Raw genomic sequence first — 24,277 nt, 5'->3', positions numbered from 1 at the left:
TATTCGGTTTTCGTTGTGCCACACTCGGTGTAACAGGATTGCATGCTTTACATGCTCGTTCTAGATAACAAATGCAGTCCATAAAAGGCTCTTTGTTCCTTGAAGAGCGTACCCTTCCCCATCCCACCAACTGCACCTAGACGACCTAGGCGTTCATAGGTAATGGTTCAGATATCTGTAATCTGTAAAGGGACCCATCAACTTTTTAACCCAGCATGGCATTACCTGCTGATTTATGCCTTCTGGATGAAAGCGATCGAGAGTAAGCCTGGGCCGTGAGCTCCTCTTGCAGAGTTTACGGAGATTTCCGTACTCCGCGTTCCGCCGAGCACACGGAGTTCAGCAAAACTCCGCTCCGCATAGGGGAGCATAGTTTTTTTTCTTGGCTTTTGCTCGTCAACATCAAGTTGGTATGTGCAAGTGAGGAAAATCCACTTCCCTGCAACATTTTTCCGCATCTGTGCTAGTCATCGTCAAGTTGGCGAGTGCATGTGAGGAAAATCATCCTCACAGCGAGATTTCTCAATGCAGGGGGTCGGATCTCTCAATGCGAGAGGCCGCGTATGCTCTCAACTGCTCGTGTTAAAAAAAAAAGTCTGTTCGCATTGAAAAAGCTGTCGCTTGAGTAGAAAATCTACTCGAGCGGCAGAAAGGAAGAAGTGTCTGCTTGCACTTTGCATGGTGCCGTTTGCGATCATTTCACAGCACAGACAAACACCTGGTGCTGAAAATTACTGCAAGCGGCATTTTTCTAATGCACTCCGTGTAGCGCAGCAGAGTTTTTTTTGCACTTAGCTGAGTTTCGCGTAGCGGAACTCTGCCCAGACTGAGTCAAGAGGGTGCGACATCTGTCATAAAAAAGGTTAAAAAATGTGTTCCAAATTCTTACATTTCCTCCTACTACTAGCCAAACAGTGCATTGCAATAACTTGCATGGGCCCTGGTTTGGAGCACTGGGAGGATGATGTGGCTGAATGGGCAGTAGCGGAAGAACTGAGGTAAAAAAAAGTGCAGACGTGATGATAAATTTGAGAGGACTTTGAGACATGGGTTGGGCTGCTAACTGCATTTTTGGACCCCTAGGGTTCCCAATGGGTTTCAATAATTGATAGTGTTGATTCCTCAGAGCTTAATAATTAGGTGTTTTATATTCTCTGTGACAATGAGATGCCGGTATTTTTTATGTGCTACATACGCGTTGATACCGGGCACTGGGTATTACCCTATGTACATTGATTCTTCACGGAATGTTTTGTGGAATTTGTGAGATTTTCTCTGTGAATGTTCTCAATGGCAACAGTTTAAGGTTGGTTCTTTGTTTTGGTATTAACAGCAGTAAAAACTCAATAAATAATGTTTAAAAAAGAAAACATTGTGTGATGTGGTCCTCGCTGCCAATAAGCCTGCAGCACTGCAAGTAAAGATTCTCACAGTTGGAGAAATAACCCCATTGCCAGATTACACTCAATAGAAGTGCCTTAGGGGATTTCCTACGTTGTCCTTTATGCTTCAGTCTTTCTGTGATTTTCTTGCAATGCCTCCTCTTGTTATTCTTCCCATAGAGTCAATGCTTTTTAGTTTTTTGGTACCAAAATTAGTTTAAATTACTCTTTCAATGCCAGCTTTTAATTGTGTGCGGGTTGCTACTATCCCTAAAGTGTGCAGTATCCCTCTACAGCACACTCAATCCTACTTTATCAAACAATTTCTGATATCGCGTAAGGTCGTGATGTTATCCCACTCTCTCTATTCTCGTAGCTAACTCAAGTCGGAAATGTATTTTTAACAATTTTTTACAATCATTGTTTTGCCTCCATCCTGAATTATTGAATAGTACGACATTCCTACAGAATATTTATAAAAGTTCCTCTACACCCACATTCCCAAAGGCAGATCTGTCTAACTGTCCAAATTTATGAAGCTGTGTCCTTGAGTAATGCACTCTATAAAGAACCAATATTTATCTACGGTGGAAGCCCGATCTAATGGACACCTCCCTAGGGCAAACAAGTGCTTCTTCCTACAGTGTCTCATCCAGCTCATCTACATCCTGCTCACAAGGCCTCCTCTAATTGTTTATGTGCATTGGTAACGAGAATATTGATACTTAAAAAGTATTTCTTATTGTATTCAATCTAATCTCTCGAGTCTACTTTCCATGGGCTATTAATGGGGGGTTGTTAACCAGAAATCTCCACATTGCCAGGTGTAAATAAAGATGCAGTCAAAACTACTAGGCTATTTGCTACTTTTAATTTAGGTTACATCAATGCATCATGGTCTCTTAAATACCAACTAGTTACTCTTGATTCTATCCTGTGTTCCTTCAGTGGCGTAGATAGTCCAATTTTCAATGGAAGTAATTTAATTGTAAATTTCACTCATCAGTTTATTTCTCAGATTTGCGATGAGTGTTAGTGGGGTACCTTTCACAGCTTGAAGCATGCTTTTCCAGATCCCTTTTTCAACCTACTTATTTCCTCAGAGAATTTATATCTGCCCCATAGCTCTGCACCATATGTAATCGTGCCTCTAAGCTCCGTTTTTACTACTCTAGCAAGAGGTTTTACGGCATTTTCTGCCTTTTAACTGTAGTTGTCCTAATACCAATTACTACTATTTGAGGTTTCCTTAGAGTATACTATATTGTTATGGAGGATCATTATGGGTGCATCATAAGCAAAGCAGGGAATAACTAAAAGTGGTGGAAAGCATGTTTTGGCGCAATACACTATGGTATGCCAACCGATGACATGAACTTGACCTTGTCTTCCTTGGGAATCATTTATATGAAGTATTTCTGTACGAGAATTCCAAAAGGGTTACTGAGGATGAGACTTAGTTATACGTCAAATGTTCTTGTATCACCGAAGACCATTGTTTTTGTGGCAGGACACCAAGCATCACACTCTGGGAAGAGGATTTAAGTACTGGTCATAAAATATCAATACTGGTATAATACTCACTTTCTTTGCCTCCACCCTGTCACTCGGTGTGCACACACGTGCGTGCATGGTGGGGAAGCACCCATTTGCAACATCTGAGGTTGCATGCTACCTGACGACCCATTCAAGCCGTGTAAGCTCACTATGGTACTGTGAGCTGTACTCTTCCTTTGGAGTATCCCTGAACATGCTTCGAGTAGGGGAAAACAAGAAAGAATATAAAGTAAGCAGTCCCATCATTTCAGAACTGGCTCTGGCACCGGTTATATCTTTTGCCTTACTGGTACTCATGTTTTTTTTTTTGGGGATAACATTTTATTGATTTTGTCAGTTGCACACACAGGGTTATATTTGTAGCAGCAGCAACTTAAAGCACTTTTCTGAATAACGTATAACAAATTACATTCCTTGGTTCAACACTCCCTTAAGTTCTTTCCGTCGCATTGCCAGATCCGCCAGTGGGGATGTACATAGGGACCCTCTGTACCTATTCCACGCTTTCCATTTCTTTTCCCACTTCCTTGGGCATCCCCGAATTATGAAGACTTCCTTTTCAGCTACCATACATCTGTCTAATTCCTGTACCCATGTCTGTATGGATGGCACCCCTGTAGCCCCCCAGTGGCGCGCTATTTCCCGCTTGACCAGGGTGAAGCCCAGCGTCACCATCTGCTGCTCTATTTCCGTGAGGTCTGTATCCTCCCATATGTTCAGTAGGCCCACCTGAGGCGTGAGGGTCAGAGTTTTCCCCAGTGCGGTTTGGAGCTTAGTTGTAGCCCCCTCCATATCGATCGAATCGCGGGACATTCCCATATTGTGTGATAGAAAGTGGCCTCCTGGTGACACCCTCGAATACATAGTGAGTCCTCCCTAGCCCCCATACGCGCATGAACCACCCCGTGATATAGGCCCTATGCAGGACTTTTAGTTGGATCAGTCGATATCAGAGCGTGATCGCTGCCCCCTGGGAGACATCAAAGCCTCCCTTCAGTCTTCTTCCTCAATGGGTCCTATGTCGTGTTGCCACTTCTCCCGAAGCGCCTCAAATGTATCGGGGAGGTTGTTACATAGCTTTTTGTACGTCAGGGATATGGCCTTCGAGTGCAGTTGCCCATCTAATAGTCTGTCCTCTAGAGGTGATGAGTCAGGGATATCTTGTGGGTTCGTGAATGCTGTCTGGAGGGCATGCCGAACCTGAAGGTAGCAAAATAGTTCACCTTGCGCAATGTGGTAGGTTGCCTTCAGTTCCTCAAAGCAAAGGACGGCTCCTTTCTTTATCAAGTCTCCGACCTTTGAGATGCCGATTAGGTCCCATTTGTCGAACCCTGGTTGAAAACACAGTAAACCTGCCACAGCGGTGTCGCCTTTGTAAGGACGTTTGCCCACCCTAGTCGAGAATTCGCTCGGCACCAGATGTCAATTGTATGGGACATGGGGCCTATATATGCATGTTTTTCCCCTTGGAGTAAAGTGCTCCCAAATATCCCGCACGGCCCGTCTGATATTTATCGAGCCCGAATGCTGGGTCGTCAGGGGGGCGATACAGCCAGTGATTGATCACCACCAACTGTGAGGCCCAATAGTAGAGTTTCAGGTCTGGCAAGGCTATGCCACCGTCGTACCACCCTTTGGTGAGTTTTTTCAGAGATATCCGGGGGGCGCCTCCGTTCCATAGTAGCGAACAAACCTCACCCTCTACCGCTGTAAAGTAGGTATCTGCAACCTTATTGGGGTAGTTTTGGAGGATGTATAGGAATCGCGGGAGTGCAAGCATCTTAAAAAGGGCGTCTCGACCCGCCAGGGAGAGCGGCAGTGTCCGCCAGTGTTCGACATCAGATCTCAGTCGGGTCAGCGGGGGGGCCAGGTTGCGGCTGTAGAACAGAGCCGGATCTGCAGTAACATACACTCCCAAGAATCGAAACCCCTCCTCAGCCACCTCTAATCTGCAGCCGGTGGGGAGGGGGGGCACCTGCCCATGGAGCATATACAGTTTAGATTTGGTCCAGTTAATCGCGTATCCAGAGTATTTACCAAAGTTAGTGAATATATCTAGAACTGCCCTGACTGTTTGATTTTTGACCCATGCAACAAACTGCAATTATTTAGCCTCTGACTATAGTTTCTAGTGAACTTCAACGAAGGCCGAACTTCACAATATTTTTTTACTACCTTAGGAGTTGTTCTCAACCTTACGTACTGTTCTCAGGTCTTTAAAATGTCCTTATACTCATGATTTCCATTTTCACCAGGTTATCTAGATTCTCATGAGTATTTTACTCCTACTCCTTCCCCCCTCCCCTGCCGGTATATTTCAGAAATGTTTATTATCCTATTTATCAATAGTCCTGTCTGGATGGTCTAGTCAATCAACTCAACTAGGCTACAACCAACAAAACCTGATTGAAGATGCCAAACCCTTCTCCTAAGCCAACAATTAGAGCCACCTGTGCTCGTTATGGAATGTTTTATCATGAAATAATTATACTAGGAAAATAATGCCGTAAAGACAAGCACTGTCAAACGCAGCAGCTACTAGGCAAAGCAAAAGGTCTATTTAATTTAATGAGAATCAAAGGAAGAAAACTTGCCAGAATGTACCCATTTCTCAAAGACATAATGTATTCCACACTGGTGTCCTGCTGCAACCTTCATGTTGGGACAACATTGAATATGTGATGGGGTTAGTTCCAGCAGAGCTGCTGCTAATTCAATGTCGGGATCACTGAAACCAAGGACCCAACGATACAGGAGCTACACATCCAAGGCTGGCCCTTCCCTCTGGTGAGTTCAGGCATCAGCTTCAGCCCTGACATACATGAAGAACATAAAGCTAGCTTGTATTGCAGCCCTTACTGGAAACCTACAAAGTGAATGACCTGTTGCTTTACACGACTGAGGATGATGAGAGCAAGCACAAGGAGTTTAAAGCTGATTCATCTTTCTGTCTAAGAAGACCCTTCATTTTGCTCCTCACATTTCCACCAGTGACACAGAAACACCTACTGTGCTAATGCTCCTCACTTCTTATTGCACCAGGTACTGACAGGAAGAAACGAGCTGGAAGTTTTTCAGGTGTGAGATGGTGCCTGTGCGGCTTTCCACCTTCTCAACTCAAGCATCTGAACAAACGACGAGAGGAGAAAGAGAAGTGGATTAAGTATACAGGGGTAACAATCTCTGCTGAAGGAGAGCAAAATCAGCCAATGACCACAAGGACCAATTAAGGACCATCGTGGGGTGAAAGATTCAGGCCTGTCAGAGCCAGGGCCACTTAAAGGCCGAAAAGAAGTCATATTGTTTAGCAGCAGTCTACCAAACACTTTCCATAGAACATCCATGGAAGGATAGAATAAAACATGATTATCACAGCGATATATTTTGTTCAAAAACCACATCACCAAACTTGTGGAAGAAAAAGCTAGTGATATATTTTCACACTAGTGCACGACTACTCATAATTCATTCACGTAGGTGCTGCGCTGCCCTTGGTCATGACGTACAAGACAATACAAAACAAATAACATGAAACACACACTCTATAGTGATCTTTATCTATGGTAGTTAATTCCATGTTTAGTGATCTTGTGGTTGCTACGTGGTATATATGCGGGAAACACATAATGCGACTGATTGCCTCGAGAGATACTATGTGGGATAAAAGTACATGGACAAATGTAAAAATAGAGTTAACTTACACTTTTGGGGCCCAACTAAAGCCTCATGAGCTTTTTCACGGGAGGGGAGGTGCACTTGTAGTCAAACACTGTCGGAAACAAAGGGTTGACTTAATGAGAAATGACGCTGTTTAGAGAGAAACTGTACCTTATTACTGAAGATGCTCGTTGCCTAAGGGGATCGGCTGTGCCGTACTTATGTCATCAAAACTGCTCTCTCACCCAAGCAAATGCCTACCTGTGGCTCTGATGAACAAGGTATGTCTGCCGCGAGGCTGCTTAAGTAACCGGTAGCTTCCGTGTTGTACACGCGTGTGTTTTCAGGTGCTGGGATGCTAACCTTCAGAAAATGGCTGCCCTGAGGTGGATAGCATTTCCTTGGTACTCGCGGTGACTCCAGTCTATTGCTCGTACCAAAGTGGGAACGCAGGAACGCGAACACACCCAAAATTGACGCCATATTATGGCATTACTTCCTGGTTGGTTCATAGCTCTTACGGAACCTAGTACACTGTTGTGCACTACTTACATTGATTGAAACAAGAAGACAATGATCTGTTTAAAAAAAAAAAGATCTTTTGCAAAGATGGTCCATGCAGGGGGTACAGAAATTTTTTAGTATATGTTATATGACAAAACCATGCATTATAGTTTGTTGAGGACAAAAGGTACAAAACGTGTGAAACTTAAACCAAGCTAATTAATTAGAAACTGCATTCACTATATATAGTGTGTTACGGACAATGGTACTGAGGTACAGGGTTGGTAAATTATTAATAAAATATATATATTAATATTATTTTAAAAAAAAAGATTTTTGGAGGGCAAATGTTGTGGAAACGCCTGTAGAGTGCCTTCACTACCTAGCTGAACAAGAGCATAGTGCCAAATATTCCCAATAGGGTCCAGGAGTGGGAATGTCTGGGGTTAGTGAAACAAAGGTCCCCTTACTATTTCAGTTATCCCTATTGTATGTCATTGTTAAGTCCCCTTATATGTGTACTAAGGCGGAACACCCAGCGCTGTTCTTATACGAACAGTGTTACCTCATTGTTCACATGCTCAATGACTGGCCACTGTATTTCTATTATTGTGTTATTCGCCTCTAGGTAATGTGATGACATTTTTGTTGTCGCTTTTTTGCATTTGACATTGGTCTCATGTTCTCCAATGCTTATTTACACTGGGCGTGTGGTCATCCCAATGTAGTGCATACCACATGGCCAGGTGATCATATAGATCACGTTCTTCCTGTTGCAGTTTGAAATTGTGTTGTTCCCAAACTGTGTCATTGTTGAAAGTGATATTTCTGCTTGTTTTGGTCAAATGACTTCCAATACAGTGTCCGCAAGGGAGGTGACCCATCAGTGGTGGGTGCAGGGTGTTTGATGTTTCTACTTGAGTAGTTGCTCGTGGCCTTGTATGTTCCACCATATCCCATGGGCAGCACTTTCATCCGCAATGTAGCTGGCCTGTATGTCCACCATTTGGAATCACATAAGATCCTCCACATAAATAACCCTTTCAATCATCACATCAGGATAAGGAAGTGCTATATAGACGACGTCCTAGTCATCTGGAATGGCGTTAGGGAAACAGCCTATAACTTCATGACCTGGTTGAACTTCCAGAATGAATATCTCAAATTCACAAGGACAATCTCCAACAAAGAACTAGTGTTTCTTGACCTGAACATATTGCCTCAGGATGGTAGTTTGAAAACACCACATTTCAAAACTACAGCAAAAAACTGTCTCCTCCTGTATGACAGTTTCCATTTGCGGCACCTATGGGACAATCTCCCGTATGGACAGTTCTTGCGACTGAGAAGAAACTGTTCCAATGTAAAAGATTTCAAGGGACAGGCAGAGGATCTGCGTAAAAAAATTAACAAAAGGAACTATCCGACTAGAGTAGTGGACAAAGCACTCAACGAGCCAGGAATAACAGGGACGCTCTTTTGGAACCTGTACCACAGAAACCAAAGGAAGAGAGACAAGTATGCATAACTACATTCAACACTGGCTCCAACCAAGTAACCAAGATAATATATCAACATTGGTGCATACTTCACTGCGGCCACTTGAATTTACTGAAACCAATGTTTTCGCACAGGAGAGGAAAGAGTTTGCGGGATATGGTGGTACATACCAGGCCATGAGCAACTAAAGTAGAAACATCAAACACCCTGCACCCACCACTGATGGGTCACCACCCTTGTGGACACTGTAGTGTATGTCATTTGACCAAAAAAAGCAGAAATATCACTTTCAACAATGACACTGTTTGGGAACAACGTCGTTTCACAAACTGCAACAGCAACAACGTGATCTGTATGATCACCTGTCCATGCGGTATGCACTACATTGGGATGACTACACGCCCATTGTAAACACCCATTGGAGAACATAAGAGCAATGTCAAATGCAAAAAAGCGACAACAAAAATGTCATCACATTACCTAAAGGCGAATCACACAATACTAGACATACAGTGGACAGTCATTGAGCATGTGAACAATGAGGTAACACTGTTTGAATAAGAACAGCGCTGGGTGTTCCGCCTTAGTACATGTATAAGGGGACTTAACAATGACATACAATAGGGACTACTGAAATAGTAAGGGGACCTTTGTTACACTAACCCCAGACATTCCCACTCCTGGACCCTATTGGGAATAATTGCCTCTATGCTCTTTTTCAGCTAGGGGGTGAAGGCACTCTGCAGGCGTTTACACAACATTTGCCCTCCAAAAATCAGGGTTTGTTTTAATATATTTATTTTATTAATATTTTACAAACCCTGTACCTCAGTACCATTGTCCTTAACACACTATAGTGCATGCAGTTTCTAATTGAGTAGCTTGGTTTAGGTTTCACAAGTTCTGTACCTTTTGTCCTCCATACACTATGGTGCATGCAGATTCAAATTGATTAGCTTGGATTTGGATCAGTTTCATCATATAACATATACTACAATTTTTTTGTACACACTGCATGGGCCGTTTTTGCAATTGATCATTGTTTTTTTTAAAACAGATTATTGTCTTGTTGTTTCAATCAATATAAATAGTGCACAACAGCGTACTAGGTTCCGTAAGAACTATGAACCAACCAGGAAGTAATTCCATAATATGGTGCCATTGTGGGTGTGTTCGCATTCTAGCGTTCCCACGCTGGTACGCGCAATAAACTGAAGTCACCGTGAGTACCAAGGAAATGCTAGCCACCTCAGGGCGGCCATTTTCCGAAGGTTAGCATCCCAGCACCTGAAAATACATGCGTGTACAACGCGAAAGCTACTGGTTACTTCAGCAGCCTCGCGGCATACATACCTTGTTCATCGGAGCCAAGGGTAGGCATTTGCTTGGGTGACTGAGCAGCTTTGACGACGTAAGTAGGACACAGCCGACCCCCTTAGGCAACGAGCATCTTGAGTAATAAGGTACTGTTTCTCTCTAAACAACTTCATTTCTCATTTAGTCAACCCTTTGTTTCCCGCAGTGTTTGACTACAATCGCTCATCCCCACCCATGAAAAAGCTCATGGGGCTTTCGATGGGCCCCAAAAGTGTACGTTAACTCTGTTTTTACATTTGTCCTTGTACTCTTATCCCACATAGTATCTCTTGAGGAAATCAGTCGCATTATGTTTCTCCCGCATATATACCATGGAGAAACCACGAGATCACTAAACATGGAATTAACTACCACAGATAAAGATCACTATAGAGTGTGTGTTTCATGTTATTTGTTTTGTATTGTCTTGTACGTCGTGACTGAGGGCAGCACGGCACCCATGTGAATGAATTATGAGTAGTCGTGCACTAGTGAGAAAATGTATCACTACCTTGACCTTCCACACGTTAGGTTTTGTTGTTTTTGAACAAAATATATTGCTGTGATAATCGTGTTTTATTCTATCCTTCCAGATTGATTTACAGGAATATACCAAATGGGTATTGTATGAGTGCATGTTTTATAATATGCACAAAAGACTGACATTGATCAGGCAGACCATATTGTTTTTTTGAAGAGTGGTGCAGGGATCAACCGTTTTGGTCCTGAAGAGAAGCCAAGGGGAAGGCTCCGAAACATGTAGACCAGGGAGGCAACAGATCATTATAGCATACATCCTCCACTCCCCATTTTTACTAATACCAGCTATAGAGAGTATTAAAATTTAGTTTCCTCTCAGCCAGGTATTTTTTCTCACCATATTCCCTCTGACCCTTACACTCTCACACCAACACATAGTATCTCCTCACTAATAAGTGCTCCCACGTCTTTGTCAGTCGCAGCACGCCCGTCCCGCAGCTGGGCGGGAAGAACCCGATGATGAAGTATGCCACCAAGGGACCTTTTGGTGGGTGAAGTTATTTTAACAAAACATTCTGTTTTCCTATACATCTTTAGGAAAACCTACAGTCGTCTATACACTCCCTATATAACTGGTCTCGGAAGGATAGCTTTATTCTACAAATAAAGTGTGAACTTTCTTTGTTTTTTTAAGATTTATAGAGGAGGGTTAGTCCACAATTTACAGAACCTCTTCTCTTCCTTTCTTGTTAGTGTTTACTATTTAGACAGCATGCAGCTGTGGGAGTTTTTTTTCCTTTCTGCCTATTTACAAGGGGGTAGCCCTCCCCTTTACTTGTTTTTTGTCTGTAATAGACCTGATCTCACTGCAGTGAGACAGCACACACACTCTGTTATGGCTGAGATCACAGGCCTCACTTTCTCCAAAGAGGAGGTCAAGAGTATCCTAGCCACCATTGGTCCTTTGAGGGACCTAATACCCCAGAACCCAGCCCTGACAAATGCGAATGGGATGAATTGACCACACTAAGGAGGATCAAGACAGTCTTACACGGGCTAATGATGACTGAATATTTAAGGGCAAATGCTGCCCGCAAGGTCTGTTAGTCAAGAATGAACCATTCATCTTTCAGCATGACAAGGCATTCAAGAAGGATTGGTCTTTAATTTCCTGGCACTGTACACAGGATTGGCTCATCCTCGTAATAAAAACTGCCACCCGCATTTCCCAGGAATTAAAGACCGAGATACAAACCATTGAATTACGCCTCAAAAGTTACCAACCTGATTCAGACTATTCAATTACGCCTCCTGCATAGAGCATAGTATTCCCGCACTTTTCAGCATAGGATTGGACGCGTGGACTCGTACATTTGTCTTAGAGGCTGTGGGTTGCCTGGTACATTCTTTCATATTTTATGGGAGTGCTCAGTAGTACAACGGTATTGGGGGAAAAGTAGCTGGAGTAATGTCGGGGGTGGTGGGGACTCACATCCAAGCGGAGGCAGGTTGGTTTTTGCTGGGTATTACTGGAGAGGAAAGATGACCTACACACACCAACATGTGGCTATTGCTGGCACCCGGGATCGCTAAGTGCAACATAGCATGCTTGTGGGGTGCACAGATACCTCCCACAGTAGCTGACTGGAAAACAGACTTGGATTGGTGTCGTTTGGCGGAGAGTGTGGTATATGAGAGCAGAGGTTGTCCCAAGAAGTGGGATAAGATATGGGGTCCCTGGGAGAAATATAGATCCTATATTAAGAGATGGCCAGGAGGGAAAGAATCCGGGTCCACGCACTGAAACACATTTGCTATGTGGGATTCTGTGAAATCCCTGCCCCCCATTGTCTGAACCTACCTATACTCCCGATAAACTGATGTCCATAAACTGTATGACGAATATTCATGTATTATGTATCTATCTGGAACTGTTGTATTGTTCAATTAAAAGATTTAAATTTTTTTATAAAAAGTTACCAACCATTGCGTTGAAAAAATGTCTTGAGGAACTCAACCAGACGAATGAATTTGAAGCCACCCTAAAACAAAGCAAATACACCAAACTAAAAAAGGATACAGGATGATTCAGACATGAGAAGGTGTACCCTTATGTATGAGAAGATTACGTGCCATCATCTAATCACCAGGACTTGAACACTGACCGGGACTCCTCAGACACAGACTCCAACAGCTCGGGCTCGAGCAGACACAGTGGCTCTGGATATCAAGGGATGAGAAGCCAGGGTGGAAGAGCACACTTCAGAGGGACACGAGGATGGGGCCCCTACCAAGGACCCCCCCGCCTACCTCCTTGTCCTTATGGCACACCAGTACCCTACAACAACTGGAACATTCCCCAACAGAAATTCCCAGATTATCCACAGAACTCTTTTCTAGGGACAGGCCCAGGACCCAGGAGGGGTCGGATTCGAAAAGGAGCCAAGTCCATAGGGCTACGGAAGAGGAAGCTTCAGGGGTGTCAACCAGGAGTATGGCAGGGGCCCTGAGGAACCAACTGACAACCAGCAGAAAGACCACTTCGTTTTTTTTTTTGCAAATCTGTTTTTATTGTTTTTTTTTTTTTTTAAGAGAATACACGTTTCGGCAGCATACATTACACACAGAAGTTCGTGAGCATATGCAGATTGTTAATCCGTGCTTGGCCTGAAGTCAATTTAATATAACCTGCATTCGAATTATGTGTCAACCACCCCCTGCCCAGGAGCCGGCTGCATTTTCCTTATCAGTTCTGGTGTTGTCTCTTAAGGAGTGGCAGTAGCTTCCGTATATCAGCCACTTAGCCGTACATGCAAACTTATGTCGCCCACGCAACATAGGCGTTAGAAACAGATGAGTTACCTACAATTCAAAAGAAGAACTCATAACAGTGGCAGCGTGAACAGTTGTACACATAGATTGCTCCCCCCCCCCCCTTTAGCAGAAAGACCACTTAGTGGTGAATCTTACTGACCAAGTCTTGACTCCAGCGCAAAAGGGAATCTTGGAAAAAGGCTTAAGCTTTGTACCCACGGAGATACTTGATAAATTTAAACTTTGTAAGGAAGTCAGTGAGTTCATGATGACACTCAGGGCCTTTTTTTCAGTGAAAAAGAACCACAAATCCGAGAGGAAGATGACACAGGACTCGGGGTGAAAGCGACCTTTATACCCCCTAATATCATGTTGCCAGCGGTGCTACTAGCGTTTGAAAAGGCAGTAATGAAAGAAATCGAGGACATCAACCCGGATAACCACCGCATTTTCCACAACACCACAAGGGAACAGAAACAAGCCATCAAGGAACTGGCGAACAACAGCAACTCAGTCATTAAGCCAGCTGACAAAGGGGGAGCAATAGTGATCCAGACCTCAGAAGCCTAGGACCAAGAATGGCAACACCTTTTACAAGACCCTAGGAACTACATGGTCCGGATAAATGACCTCACTGAGTCAATAAGAGTCCATATCGCTAGCATGGTAGAGGAAGCCCTCGCACATGACGATCTTGAACAAAGAAGGTGAATTTCTTACCAACAAATCACCTATAATCCCTTACTTTTATACGATTCCCCAAATCCATAAAAACCTAAACCAACCCCCGGGACGTCCAATTGTATCGGGAATAGGATTCATTTTGGTGCCTTTGTCCAGATTTGCAGATGCCTTCCTCTCGTACAAAAGACCTACCCCTACCTAAAAGACACCAAAGATGTGCTAAAGGCTCCTACAGGATATGAACTTTGACCCCTCAAACGAACTCCTGATGGGCTTGGATGTAGAAAGCCTCTACATGAGTCTCCCGCATGAAGAAACTTTACGGGTCATAGAGGATGTACTCTTCGGGACTTACTGGGGATACCAAACCCCACGCAACATTGTGATGGAGTGCTGCAAATTAGCACTCACCAGAAACTTCTTCCAATATCAGAGCACACTCTACCTTCAAAAGCACGGGACCAGCATGGGCAGCACCATCGCCCCCAGTGTAGCTGGCCTGTATGTCCACCATTTGGAATCACATAAGATCCTCCACATAAATAACCCTTTCCATCATTACATCAGGATATGAAAGTGCTATATAGACGACGTCCTAGTCAACAGGAATGGCGATAGGGAAACGGCCAACAAGTTCATGACCTGGTTGAACTACCAGAGTACTATCTCCAACAAAGAACTAGTGTTCCTGGACCTGAACATATTGCCTCAGGATGGTAGTTTGAAAACAACAGCACATTTCAAAACTACAGCAAAAAACGGTCTCCTATAAGACAGTTTCCATCCGCAGCACATACGGGACAATCTCCCATATGGGCAGTTTTTGCGACTGAGAAGAAACTGCTCAAATGTAAAAGATTTCAAGGAACAGGCACAGGATCTGTGTAAAAAAATTAAAAGGAACTATCCATCTAGAGTAGAGGACAAAGCACTCAACTAGCCAGGAATTAGAGGGACGCTCTTTGGAACCTGCACCACAGAAACCAAAGGAAGAGAGACCAATATGCATAACTACGTTCAACACTGGCTCCAACCAAGTAACCAAGATAATATATCAACATTGGTGCATACTCAACTGCGGCCACTTGAATTTACTGAAACCAATGTTTTCGCACAGGAGAGGAAAGAGTTTGCGGGATATGGTGGTACATACCAGGCCATGAGCAACTAAAGTAGAAACATCAAACACCCTGCACCCACCACTGATGGGTCACCACCCTTGTGGACACTGTAGTGTATGTCATTTGACCAAAACAAGCAGAAATATTACTTGCAACAATGACACGGAACAACGCCATTTCATAAACTGCAACAGCAAGAACGTGATCTATATGATCACCTGCTCATGCGGTATGCATTATATTGGGATGACCACACACCCAATGAAAACACGTATTGGAGCATATAAGACCAATGTCAAATGCAAAAAAGCGACAACAAAAATGTCATCACATTACCTAGAGGCGAATCACGCAATACTAGACATACAGTGGCCAGTCATTGAGCATGTGAACAATGAGGTAACACTGTTTGAATAAGAACAGCGCTGGGTGTTCTGCCTTAGTACACGTATAAGGGGACTTAACAATGACATACAATAGGGATAACTGAAATAGTAAGGGGACCTTTGTTACACTAACCCCATACATTACCACTCCTGGACACTATTGGGAATAATTGCCTCTATGCTCTTTTTCAGCTAGGGGGTGAAGGCACTCTGCAGGCGTTTACACAACATTTGCCCTCCAAAAATCTGGGTTTGTTTTAATACACACACATTGACACACACTCATTCTCTCCGCCCGCCCCCCCGCCCCCCTTAACTCTTCCCTTACACATGTTCCACAAACAGATTTCATCAGTACTAGAAGGTTATTAGGAGGACCCTTTAGGCCAACAGGGCATGTACTAAGGTAACAGGCCATGGCCGTGTTAGCTGTTTGGCAGTAAAGCTGAAACCGCATTGTTGGTCACAAGATTACTATTCTGTTCTGCATCTCTGTGGGTGTGTTTACCGCCAGTCTCTAGCTGTCTGGACATCTTACCAATAACTACTGGGACATCCCACGTTATCATCGGCAATGCTGTAATGTGGTGGGTCTGACAGGATGTCTGGTAAACCAGTGGCTGAACATTTACTTTTCTGCTGGGTTCCAGCTCATCTCTTACAGAGCTATGAACAGGAAAGACCATTAGGCTTTTGGAGGAACCGGTTTCTATCCCAATTGGGCATCTTGACCCTGAGTTTCAGCTGGTATATTGATGAGTTGACAGCATCTTTTATAACAAGGGAAGAGCACTGTTGCAAGGCGGATGCATGGAAGAGCACTGTTGCAAGGCGGATGCATGGAAGAGCACTGTTGCAAGGCGCATGCATGGAAGAGCACTGTTGCAAGGCGGATGCATGGAAGAGCACTGTTGCAAGGCGGATGCATGGAAGAGCACTGTTGCAAGGCGGATGCATGGAAGAGCACTGTTGCAAGGCGGATGCATGGAAGAGCACTGTTGCAAGGCGGATACTTGGAAGAGCACTGTTGCAAGGCGCATGCATGGAAGAGCACTGTTGCAAGGCGGATACTTGGAAGAGCACTGTTGCAAGGCGGATGCATGGAAGAGCACTGTTGCAAGGCGGATGCATGGAAGAGCACTGTTGCAAGGCGGATACTTGGAAGAGCACTGTTGCAAGGCGGATGCATGGAAGAGCACTGTTGCAAGGCGGATACTTGGAAGAGCACTGTTGCAAGGCGGATGCATGGAAGAGCACTGTTGCAAGGCGGATGCATGGAAGAGCACTGTTGCAAGGCGGATGCATGGAAGAGCACTGTTGCAAGGTGGATGCATGGAAGAGCACTGTTGCAAGGTGGATGCATGGAAGAGCACTGTTGCAAGGCGGATGCATGGAAGAGCACTGTTGCAAGGCGCATGCATGGAAGAGCACTGTTGCAAGGCGGATGCTTGGAAGAGCACTGTTGCAAGGCGGATGCATGGAAGAGCACTGTTGCAAGGCGGATGCATGGAAGAGCACTGTTGCAAGGCGGATGCATGGAAGAGCACTGTTGCAAGGCGGATGCATGGAAGAGCACTGTTGCAAGGCGGATGCATGGAAGAGCACTGTTGCAAGGCGGATGCATGGAAGAGCACTGTTGCAAAGCGGATGCATGGAAGAGCACTGTTGCAAGGCGGATGCATGTGATGCTGTAGGGTAGCATTTGCCCTTTTCCTCGCCATATCCCTGCTTTCCACGCTTGTTTGGAGAGCCAGGTTTTTAGTTCGTGCCATATCAGACGGTGGTTTAGTGTCCAGGATTTCTTGCAGTGCTCTCTTCTGCTATGTTCTAAAGAAGGCAGTGATGTAGAAGGCAAGGCCTTGCGAGCAGGCTGGGCAATGACAGAAGGGCGGGGTCTGCGTGGACAATGATCCTACAAGGTGTCATGAGTCCGAGTATCCACAGCCCTATAGCAATACATTAAAAAACAAATATTACAAGTTTCAGAGTATAAAGAGCCTTTAGCAAAAAATCCGGACCTAGATGAAAGAGTGGAGCATGACATGGGGATCCCTGGCAGCTTATGTGGATTTTGCTGGTCAGTGGTTTGCAAATGGAGAGACCACGTTCTTGGAGAAAATCCTAGATTATTCACAGTGGTAGGCATTGCTGCCCTCCTCAGTCTGCTAATGGGCAGCCTTCTGTACTCCTCTAGAACAAAGGGCTATCGGGCAAACTCTGTTGGAGACTCAAGACTCCATGCAGCCCCCTGCCCCCTTCCAGTGATGGAGACTCAAGACTCCATGCAGCCCCCTGCCCCCTTCCAGTGATGGAGACTCAAGACTCCATGCAGCCCCCTGCCCCCTTCCAGTGATGGAGACTCAAGACTCCATGCAGCCCCCTGCCCCCTTCCAGTGATGGAGACTCAAGACTCCATGCAGCCCCCTTCCAGTGATGGAGACTCAAGACTCCATGCAGCCCCCTGCCCCCTTCCAGTGATGGAGACTCAAGACTCCATGCAGCCCCCTGCCCCCTTCCAGTGATGGAGACTCAAGACTCCATGCAGCCCCCTGCCCCCTTCCAGTGATGGAGACTCAAGACTCCATGCAGCCCCCTGCCCCCTTCCAGTGATGGAGACTCAAGACTCCATGCAGCCCCCTGCCCCCTTCCAGTGATGGAGACTCAAGACTCCATGCAGCCCCCTGCCCCCTTCCAGTGATGGAGACTCAAGACTCCATGCAGCCCCCTGCCCCCTTCTAGTGATGGAGACTCAAGACTCCATGCAGCCCCCTGCCCCCTTCCAGTGATGGAGACTCAAGACTCCATGCAGCCCCCTGCCCCCTTCCAGTGATGGAGACTCAAGACTCCATGCAGCCCCCTGCCCCCTTCCAGTGATGGAGACTCAAGACTCCATGCAGCCCCCTGCCCCCTTCCAGTGATGGAGACTCAAGACTCCATGCAGCCCCCTGCCCCCTTCCAGTGATGGAGACTCAAGACTCCATGCAGCCCCCTGCCCCCTTCCAGTGATGGAGACTCAAGACTCCATGCAGCCCCCTGCCCCCTTCCAGTGATGGAGACTCAAGACTCCATGCAGCCCCCTGCCCCCTTCCAGTGATGGAGACTCAAGACTCCATGCAGCCCCCTGCCCCCTTCTAGTGATGGAGACTCAAGACTCAATGCAGCCCCCTGCCCCCTTCTAGTGATGGAGACTCAAGACTCCATGCAGCCCCCTGCCCCCTTCCAGTGATGGAGACTCAAGACTCCATGCAGCCCCCTGCCCCCTTCCAGTGATGGAGACTCAAGACTCCATGCAGCCCCCCTGCCCCCTTCCAGTGATGGAGACTCAAGACTCCATGCAGCCCCCTGCCCCCTTCCAGTGATGGAGACTCAAGACTCCATGCAGCCCCCTGCCCCCTTCCAGTGATGGAGACTCAAGACTCCATGCAGCCCCCTGCCCCCTTCCAGTGATGGAGACTCAAGACTCCATGCAGCCCCCTGCCCCCTTCTAGTGATGGAGACTCAAGACTCAATGCAGCCCCCTGCCCCCTTCTAGTGATGGAGACTCAAGACTCCATGCAGCCCCCTGCCCCCTTCCAGTGATGGAGACTCAAGACTCCATGCAGCCCCCCTGCCCCCTTCCAGTGATGATGACTGCATCAGAGGGAGAGTGTGTATGAAAAGCCACGAGCCCCTCTCTGGTGGTGACCCTTTTTCTGGCTGACAACAAGCTTTGTAGAAATCCGCGAGCCGCACCAGCCTGGAACCCATTCACAAATCCATCGCTGTCCTTTTGTCAAAGAATAAGAACGGGTTTACACTAATTAAGTAAAAATGAAGTTTTAAAAAAGTGGGCACGCCGATCCCAGGGGTTCCCTCCTGCTACGACATCTGCTCTTCTGGCTATTTAACTGACACCTGTGCTCTCAGCTTGATCTAACTGTTTGTAAGAGCAAATCGTTAAATAACTCAAAACGTTTCATTCTTTTTTTCTGCAGGAACGAAGACGCAGTGACATGTTAACATGGAAGACAAGAGGAGAAGGGCTCGCGTGCAGGGGGGCTGGGCAGGCCCGCTCCGGGCACCCCCTCATGCAGGCAAGTATTAGCGAAGCCTGAGGCCCGTGACGCATAGATGGCCTCACTCGAGCTCTCAGGATGTTAGTCATGTTTGGGGTGAAATATGTAAAAGCAGAGGGGCTTCGCATGGATGGGGCCGCATTCTCGGGGAGAGAAGCCCTCTAGCTGACCTCATTTCGGAGAGGAACACACGGGTCCTTTCTTAATGTTTTGAGGTTCTGGGATGGCTAGGCAGCTGATACTTGAATGCAGCTTTGAGTAAGACGTGTATTCATATTTTAGTGCGGCTATTTGGCCTCTTTTTTATTTTATTGTTGCCGGGTTTGCTCTTCAGGCACAGCATTTCAGGTTCTTAGAGCTGTAGAGGGTTTTAAGTATTTCTCCGACTAAAGTACTACATTGCTGTGAGCTCACAGCTATCTTTGTGATTTATCAACCATCATTTAGAACTAGAGTGATAACATACTCTGCTTTCTTCTTTCACATCTGACATATTTGCAACTGATCATACTTTTTGCATTAGCAAATAAAATGTAATTTCTGGTCGTAAACACCATTCAGTGACATTGGTGCTTAGACTAACCCTGGGCGTAGTTCGCGAAGTAGCGCTACGCGTAGCTACGCAAAGTGCAGTTCACACTATGCGAGCTGCATAGTACCCTGTTCGCACTGTGCAAGATGCCATTTTCAATGATTGCACAGTGCGGACAAGCATCCGGCACTGTGCAATCATTGAAAACGGCATCTTGCACAGTGCGAGCTGTAGTTTTCTGCCGCTCGAGTAGATTTTTACTCGAGCGGCAGCTTTCTCAACGCGGACTGGTAGTTTTTCATCACGAGCAGTCGCGAGCATACACGACCACTCGCAAAGAGAAACCTGACCTCCCCGCTTTGAGCATCTCGCCGAGAGGTTTATTTTCCATGCTAGCGTTCGCCAACTTGATGTTGCTGATCGCGAACGAGGAAAAAGTCTCGCCGGGATGTCATTTTGCCTGCTCGCGGTCGCCAACTTGACGTTGAGGACCGCAAGCAAGCAAAATATGACCGCTGCACTACGCAACGGTACGCTACATGTGTTTGCACTGTGCTACGTGCAATTCGCGTAGTGCGAAGTAGCGCAAACTTCGCAAACTACGCAAATGTAGCGTAGTGCTTTGCCCAGCCTTAGCTTAGACCTCATATCAGAAGAGACCTGCTGTGCTGGTAGCTGCTTCTAAAGTGATTTTTCAAAGATCACGTGGCACTGGTCCATTCCTAGTGTTCAAGGAGGAGACACCTGGGGATTTTTACCGTGATGCGTTAAATTCCTCACATTATGTTCTTACTTTCAGAACAGGTGCAAATCTCTCTGTCTTTGGGATTATCAAGGGAAGAATGCCACAAGGGGATGAACCTATAGCTCTCTTGCTGGCGGTCAGTTGGTCAAAAGAGTTTTTGGAGAAAAATTCCCTGGGATTCAAGCTTACTCTGTGGTGTCTGGCCAGCTATATTTGAGTTGACTCAGAATAGGGTCGAGTTGGTTTTCCATTGAAAATATTGCTGGAAAAACGCACATTCTGTGTTTCTTCCACATTTGTTTAATTAATTGTTAATTCCGCGATACTGGGTAAGCTGGCAAAGAGCCAGAGTATCGGGTCAGTCGGTGGATCAGAGCCAGAGTCCAGGAGTCCACTAGTAGGGCTTTCTATGGTTGCATTGGCCGTGGATACTATAAGTGACAGTATTGGCAGCTAATGGATGTGTGGCCAGGCTCTGAAATGTTAGGCCGCAGCATTAAGCCTGAAATATTGTGATCTTTGTCTTCTTCAGCCACTCCAGCTGGGGGACCACGTATGCCCTCAGAGAACCCAGGACTCACAAGATGGAGTAGAGAGCAGCCATCCACACAAAGTCAGTTTGTGTTTAAGGAGCCAGCCGAGGTACGTAAAACAAGCAATTCGAAGTTCCTTGCTTTCTGTGCATCATTACTATAGCAGAACCTGCTTGTTGACACAATGTCAGTAGCTTTCTCTGCTTTCTCACTCCAGATGATAGACTGTAGAATGAGTCGTCTTTTTGTTAATTGCAATTTGTGTAAAAGAAAAAATCAGTGTTGCGCTGTCATTCTGACAAGTGATGGCGCTGACCATATGTGTCTATCGGGATCACTGGGGGATATCCCAAAACATGTCCTGTGGTTCCGTTGAGAACAGCCGACGTTAGGACACCCGCTCTCGCAGGAAGAACACACTGTCTCAAAACCATTCCCTGGAAAGTATGTGTTGTATTAATTTACAAAAGAGAAGAAAAAATTCACTGCTTTTCAAATTACATTGATTAACAAAATCCTCCTTGTACCACCCTTACACTGGAGTCTAAGATATTCAAGAAAGTAAAATTTCAAATAATATTTACAACAATTACCATTTTCTAGTGGCAATGTTTTTTAAGCCAGTCCTTCTCCAACCTGGATTACATCTCAAAATTTAACAAGCATTTGCAATGCAATAGGTCTCGAGAGTTTGAGCTATTGGCATTGTAAATGAAAATGCCTTTTATTTATCTGTTTTCAAAACCAACACATAAATAAAAGGCCTTGCCATTTATAATGCCAATAGCTTAAACACTTGCAAATGCAAGACTTATTGCATTGCAAGTGCTTGTTTGTGTTTACTTTGGCGCACAAACATGCCTCTGTGTGTGGGAAGCGTTGCCGAGTGACCCAAGAGCTCACGTTACAGAGTGAGGAATGCAGCATCCGGATTACAAACAGGACACAAGCTCATTACTTGCTACCCCTAGCTATTGTCTGTGGTTTACTATGTACAGCCATTCCTCCCATCATCTTGTGTTTTTGATACTGTTGCAAATATTTAGGCTGTCCTGTTTTTACAGTTTTTTTGTTGTGGATTTCAATGGTGTTTTGTTAGTGTTTTCCAAACCTTTTGAAATCGGTGCTTATCAGTGTTTATTCTGCTTCCTAACCCCCTCCCCCCCCCCCCCCCATTAGACAGAACTGTATTTTTTCCAGTGTTTATAGACCTCTTTTTTGCAGTGATTCTTATAAAGCACATATTCAATTTAAAGGAAAAGTAATGCAGGGCATGTCGTGTTTTCCCACTGGCAGTGTGCTCAACTGACTTATGTTGGACTGCTTCAAGCGTAGAAAGTGTGTATTGCACTTTCTCTCAAATCTCATTACCTGTCACTCTTACTCTGTTAGGAATCACTCTGTTTTACAAGACTATTAATAGATTAGAAAGTAAGAGGGCTTTATTTAAATGTTTGAATAAACCAGTTCCTGGACACAGATGGTGGTCATTCACCTACTCTTTTCTAAATATTATTACAGGGTAGCAGTGGTCAAACGCTGCATAGGACCTTTTGAAACAGTTCAAATGTTGAATGACTCCATATTAATTTCTAGCATTCTAGGCACCTGAAACGTGATGCTTTAAGCATGCTTTCCAATGCTTTTCTGCCCTCTTTGTCAGACTGCATTAAGGCAGTGCTGCTGTAGTGTTGCTAACGCCCTTCCATTTGCTCCACTTCATCAAAGCTTCTTGTGAAGCGAACAATAAAACTGCCGGTTCCATTGTAAAATTCACTGTTCAGAAGATAGACCAGTTCTCACTCCTGATGGTGCACAGTTTTTATTGAGTAAAGGGGACAACACAACATCTGCGTTGAATAAGTAAACCAGCAGTACAGCTGTAGCAGAAAGAAGGTGCCCACTGCAGTACCACAACAACTGCTTTACGGTGAAACGCAATAATACAATAATCTCACTCTAGTCCCTCTCGCACACGCCATGTACACAGACCAGCTATGTTACTGCGCTGAATCTTTCTTTCTTAATTTCGATTCCTCACTTCTTTCCCCTGATTTTGGTACACAGCTTGTAGCTTACATATGCTACAGTAACTCCTACAAGAGACTGGATTGTATCTGTTGCAAGTTTGGGATGTCTCCTCTAGTTGGGGTATCTCATTTTTGCTTTGAGATGTTCCTTCTAGACCTCATGCAGCAGAATTGATAGCTTCAGCTGCTTTCTACCAAACCACCAGGACTTCTGCTCTTCAGCAGCGCTGTGTGTCCATTGGAACATCAGTAGCCTGGTTAATTCTCCCACCATGATCCGGCTAAGTTGGAGGCTAGGCTACTTAAAGGTCTCTGCAGGTCCACCACAGGCCCAGCCTGGAAGAAACCTTGATCAAGGGTTGGCTCTTCTGTGACCATCAGAGCTTGGAAGAGGTTTGGGCTGGCCCAGGGCGCCTTCATCTACAGCATGAAAAAGAGACTTCCAAAGACAAGCTTTAGTCACCCCCCCCCCCTTGATTAATGATTGACATCCAGTTCATCATTAGCAAAATATTTGTAGATTTCTATGTAGCTCTTTTTAGTACTATTAACTTGGTTTGTTTTCTTTTTAGCAATATTTTTTTTACATTTTGCAGTGATTTGCACATTGCACTTAAAACTACAGGATCAAGATCTTCACCATCTATGTGCATATAATATATTGTGAAGTCTAGATATAAGAACAAGGATAGCTCTGTAAGCCTTTTATTGGTAACATACAACTTAAACATGGTGCTCAAGCCGTTCACCAGATTTGATGAACATAGTTCAAATCAAGACATGGTGTTGGCTTTACCTCTGATCTGCTCACTTCAGGCCAAGAATAAATTAATGTTATTACACTAAATGAATCTCTCTGCCATTGCCATGTTGTCGAAGGGCGTGGAATGGAAGAACTGCATGAGGTACTCCTTCTACATCCACTCACTCAGTTAGAAACA

The 24,277-nt window shown here is 45.1% G+C and overlaps 1 protein-coding gene across 2 annotated transcripts in view; it reads left to right on the top strand.

The window, feature by feature from the left end:
- The window catches only part of ALKBH3 (alkB homolog 3, alpha-ketoglutarate dependent dioxygenase), a 294,093-nt gene that overhangs the window by 11,558 nt on the left and 258,258 nt on the right, over positions 1-24,277 (top strand). For both annotated transcript variants that reach the window (XM_085643461.1, XM_085643460.1), the window contains exons 2-3: positions 19,416-19,514; positions 21,306-21,415. In XM_085643461.1, the coding sequence (XP_085499587.1) occupies positions 19,442-19,514; positions 21,306-21,415 (183 nt within the window). In that variant the 5' untranslated portion in view covers positions 19,416-19,441. The remainder of the gene's footprint in view (positions 1-19,415; positions 19,515-21,305; positions 21,416-24,277) is intronic.

The sequence above is a fragment of the Triturus cristatus genome, chromosome 3_1 (assembly GCF_964204655.1).
Source record: "Triturus cristatus chromosome 3_1, aTriCri1.1, whole genome shotgun sequence".
Classification (NCBI taxonomy): Eukaryota; Metazoa; Chordata; class Amphibia; order Caudata; family Salamandridae; genus Triturus; species Triturus cristatus.
This window is presented reverse-complemented; position numbering and strand designations above follow the sequence as displayed.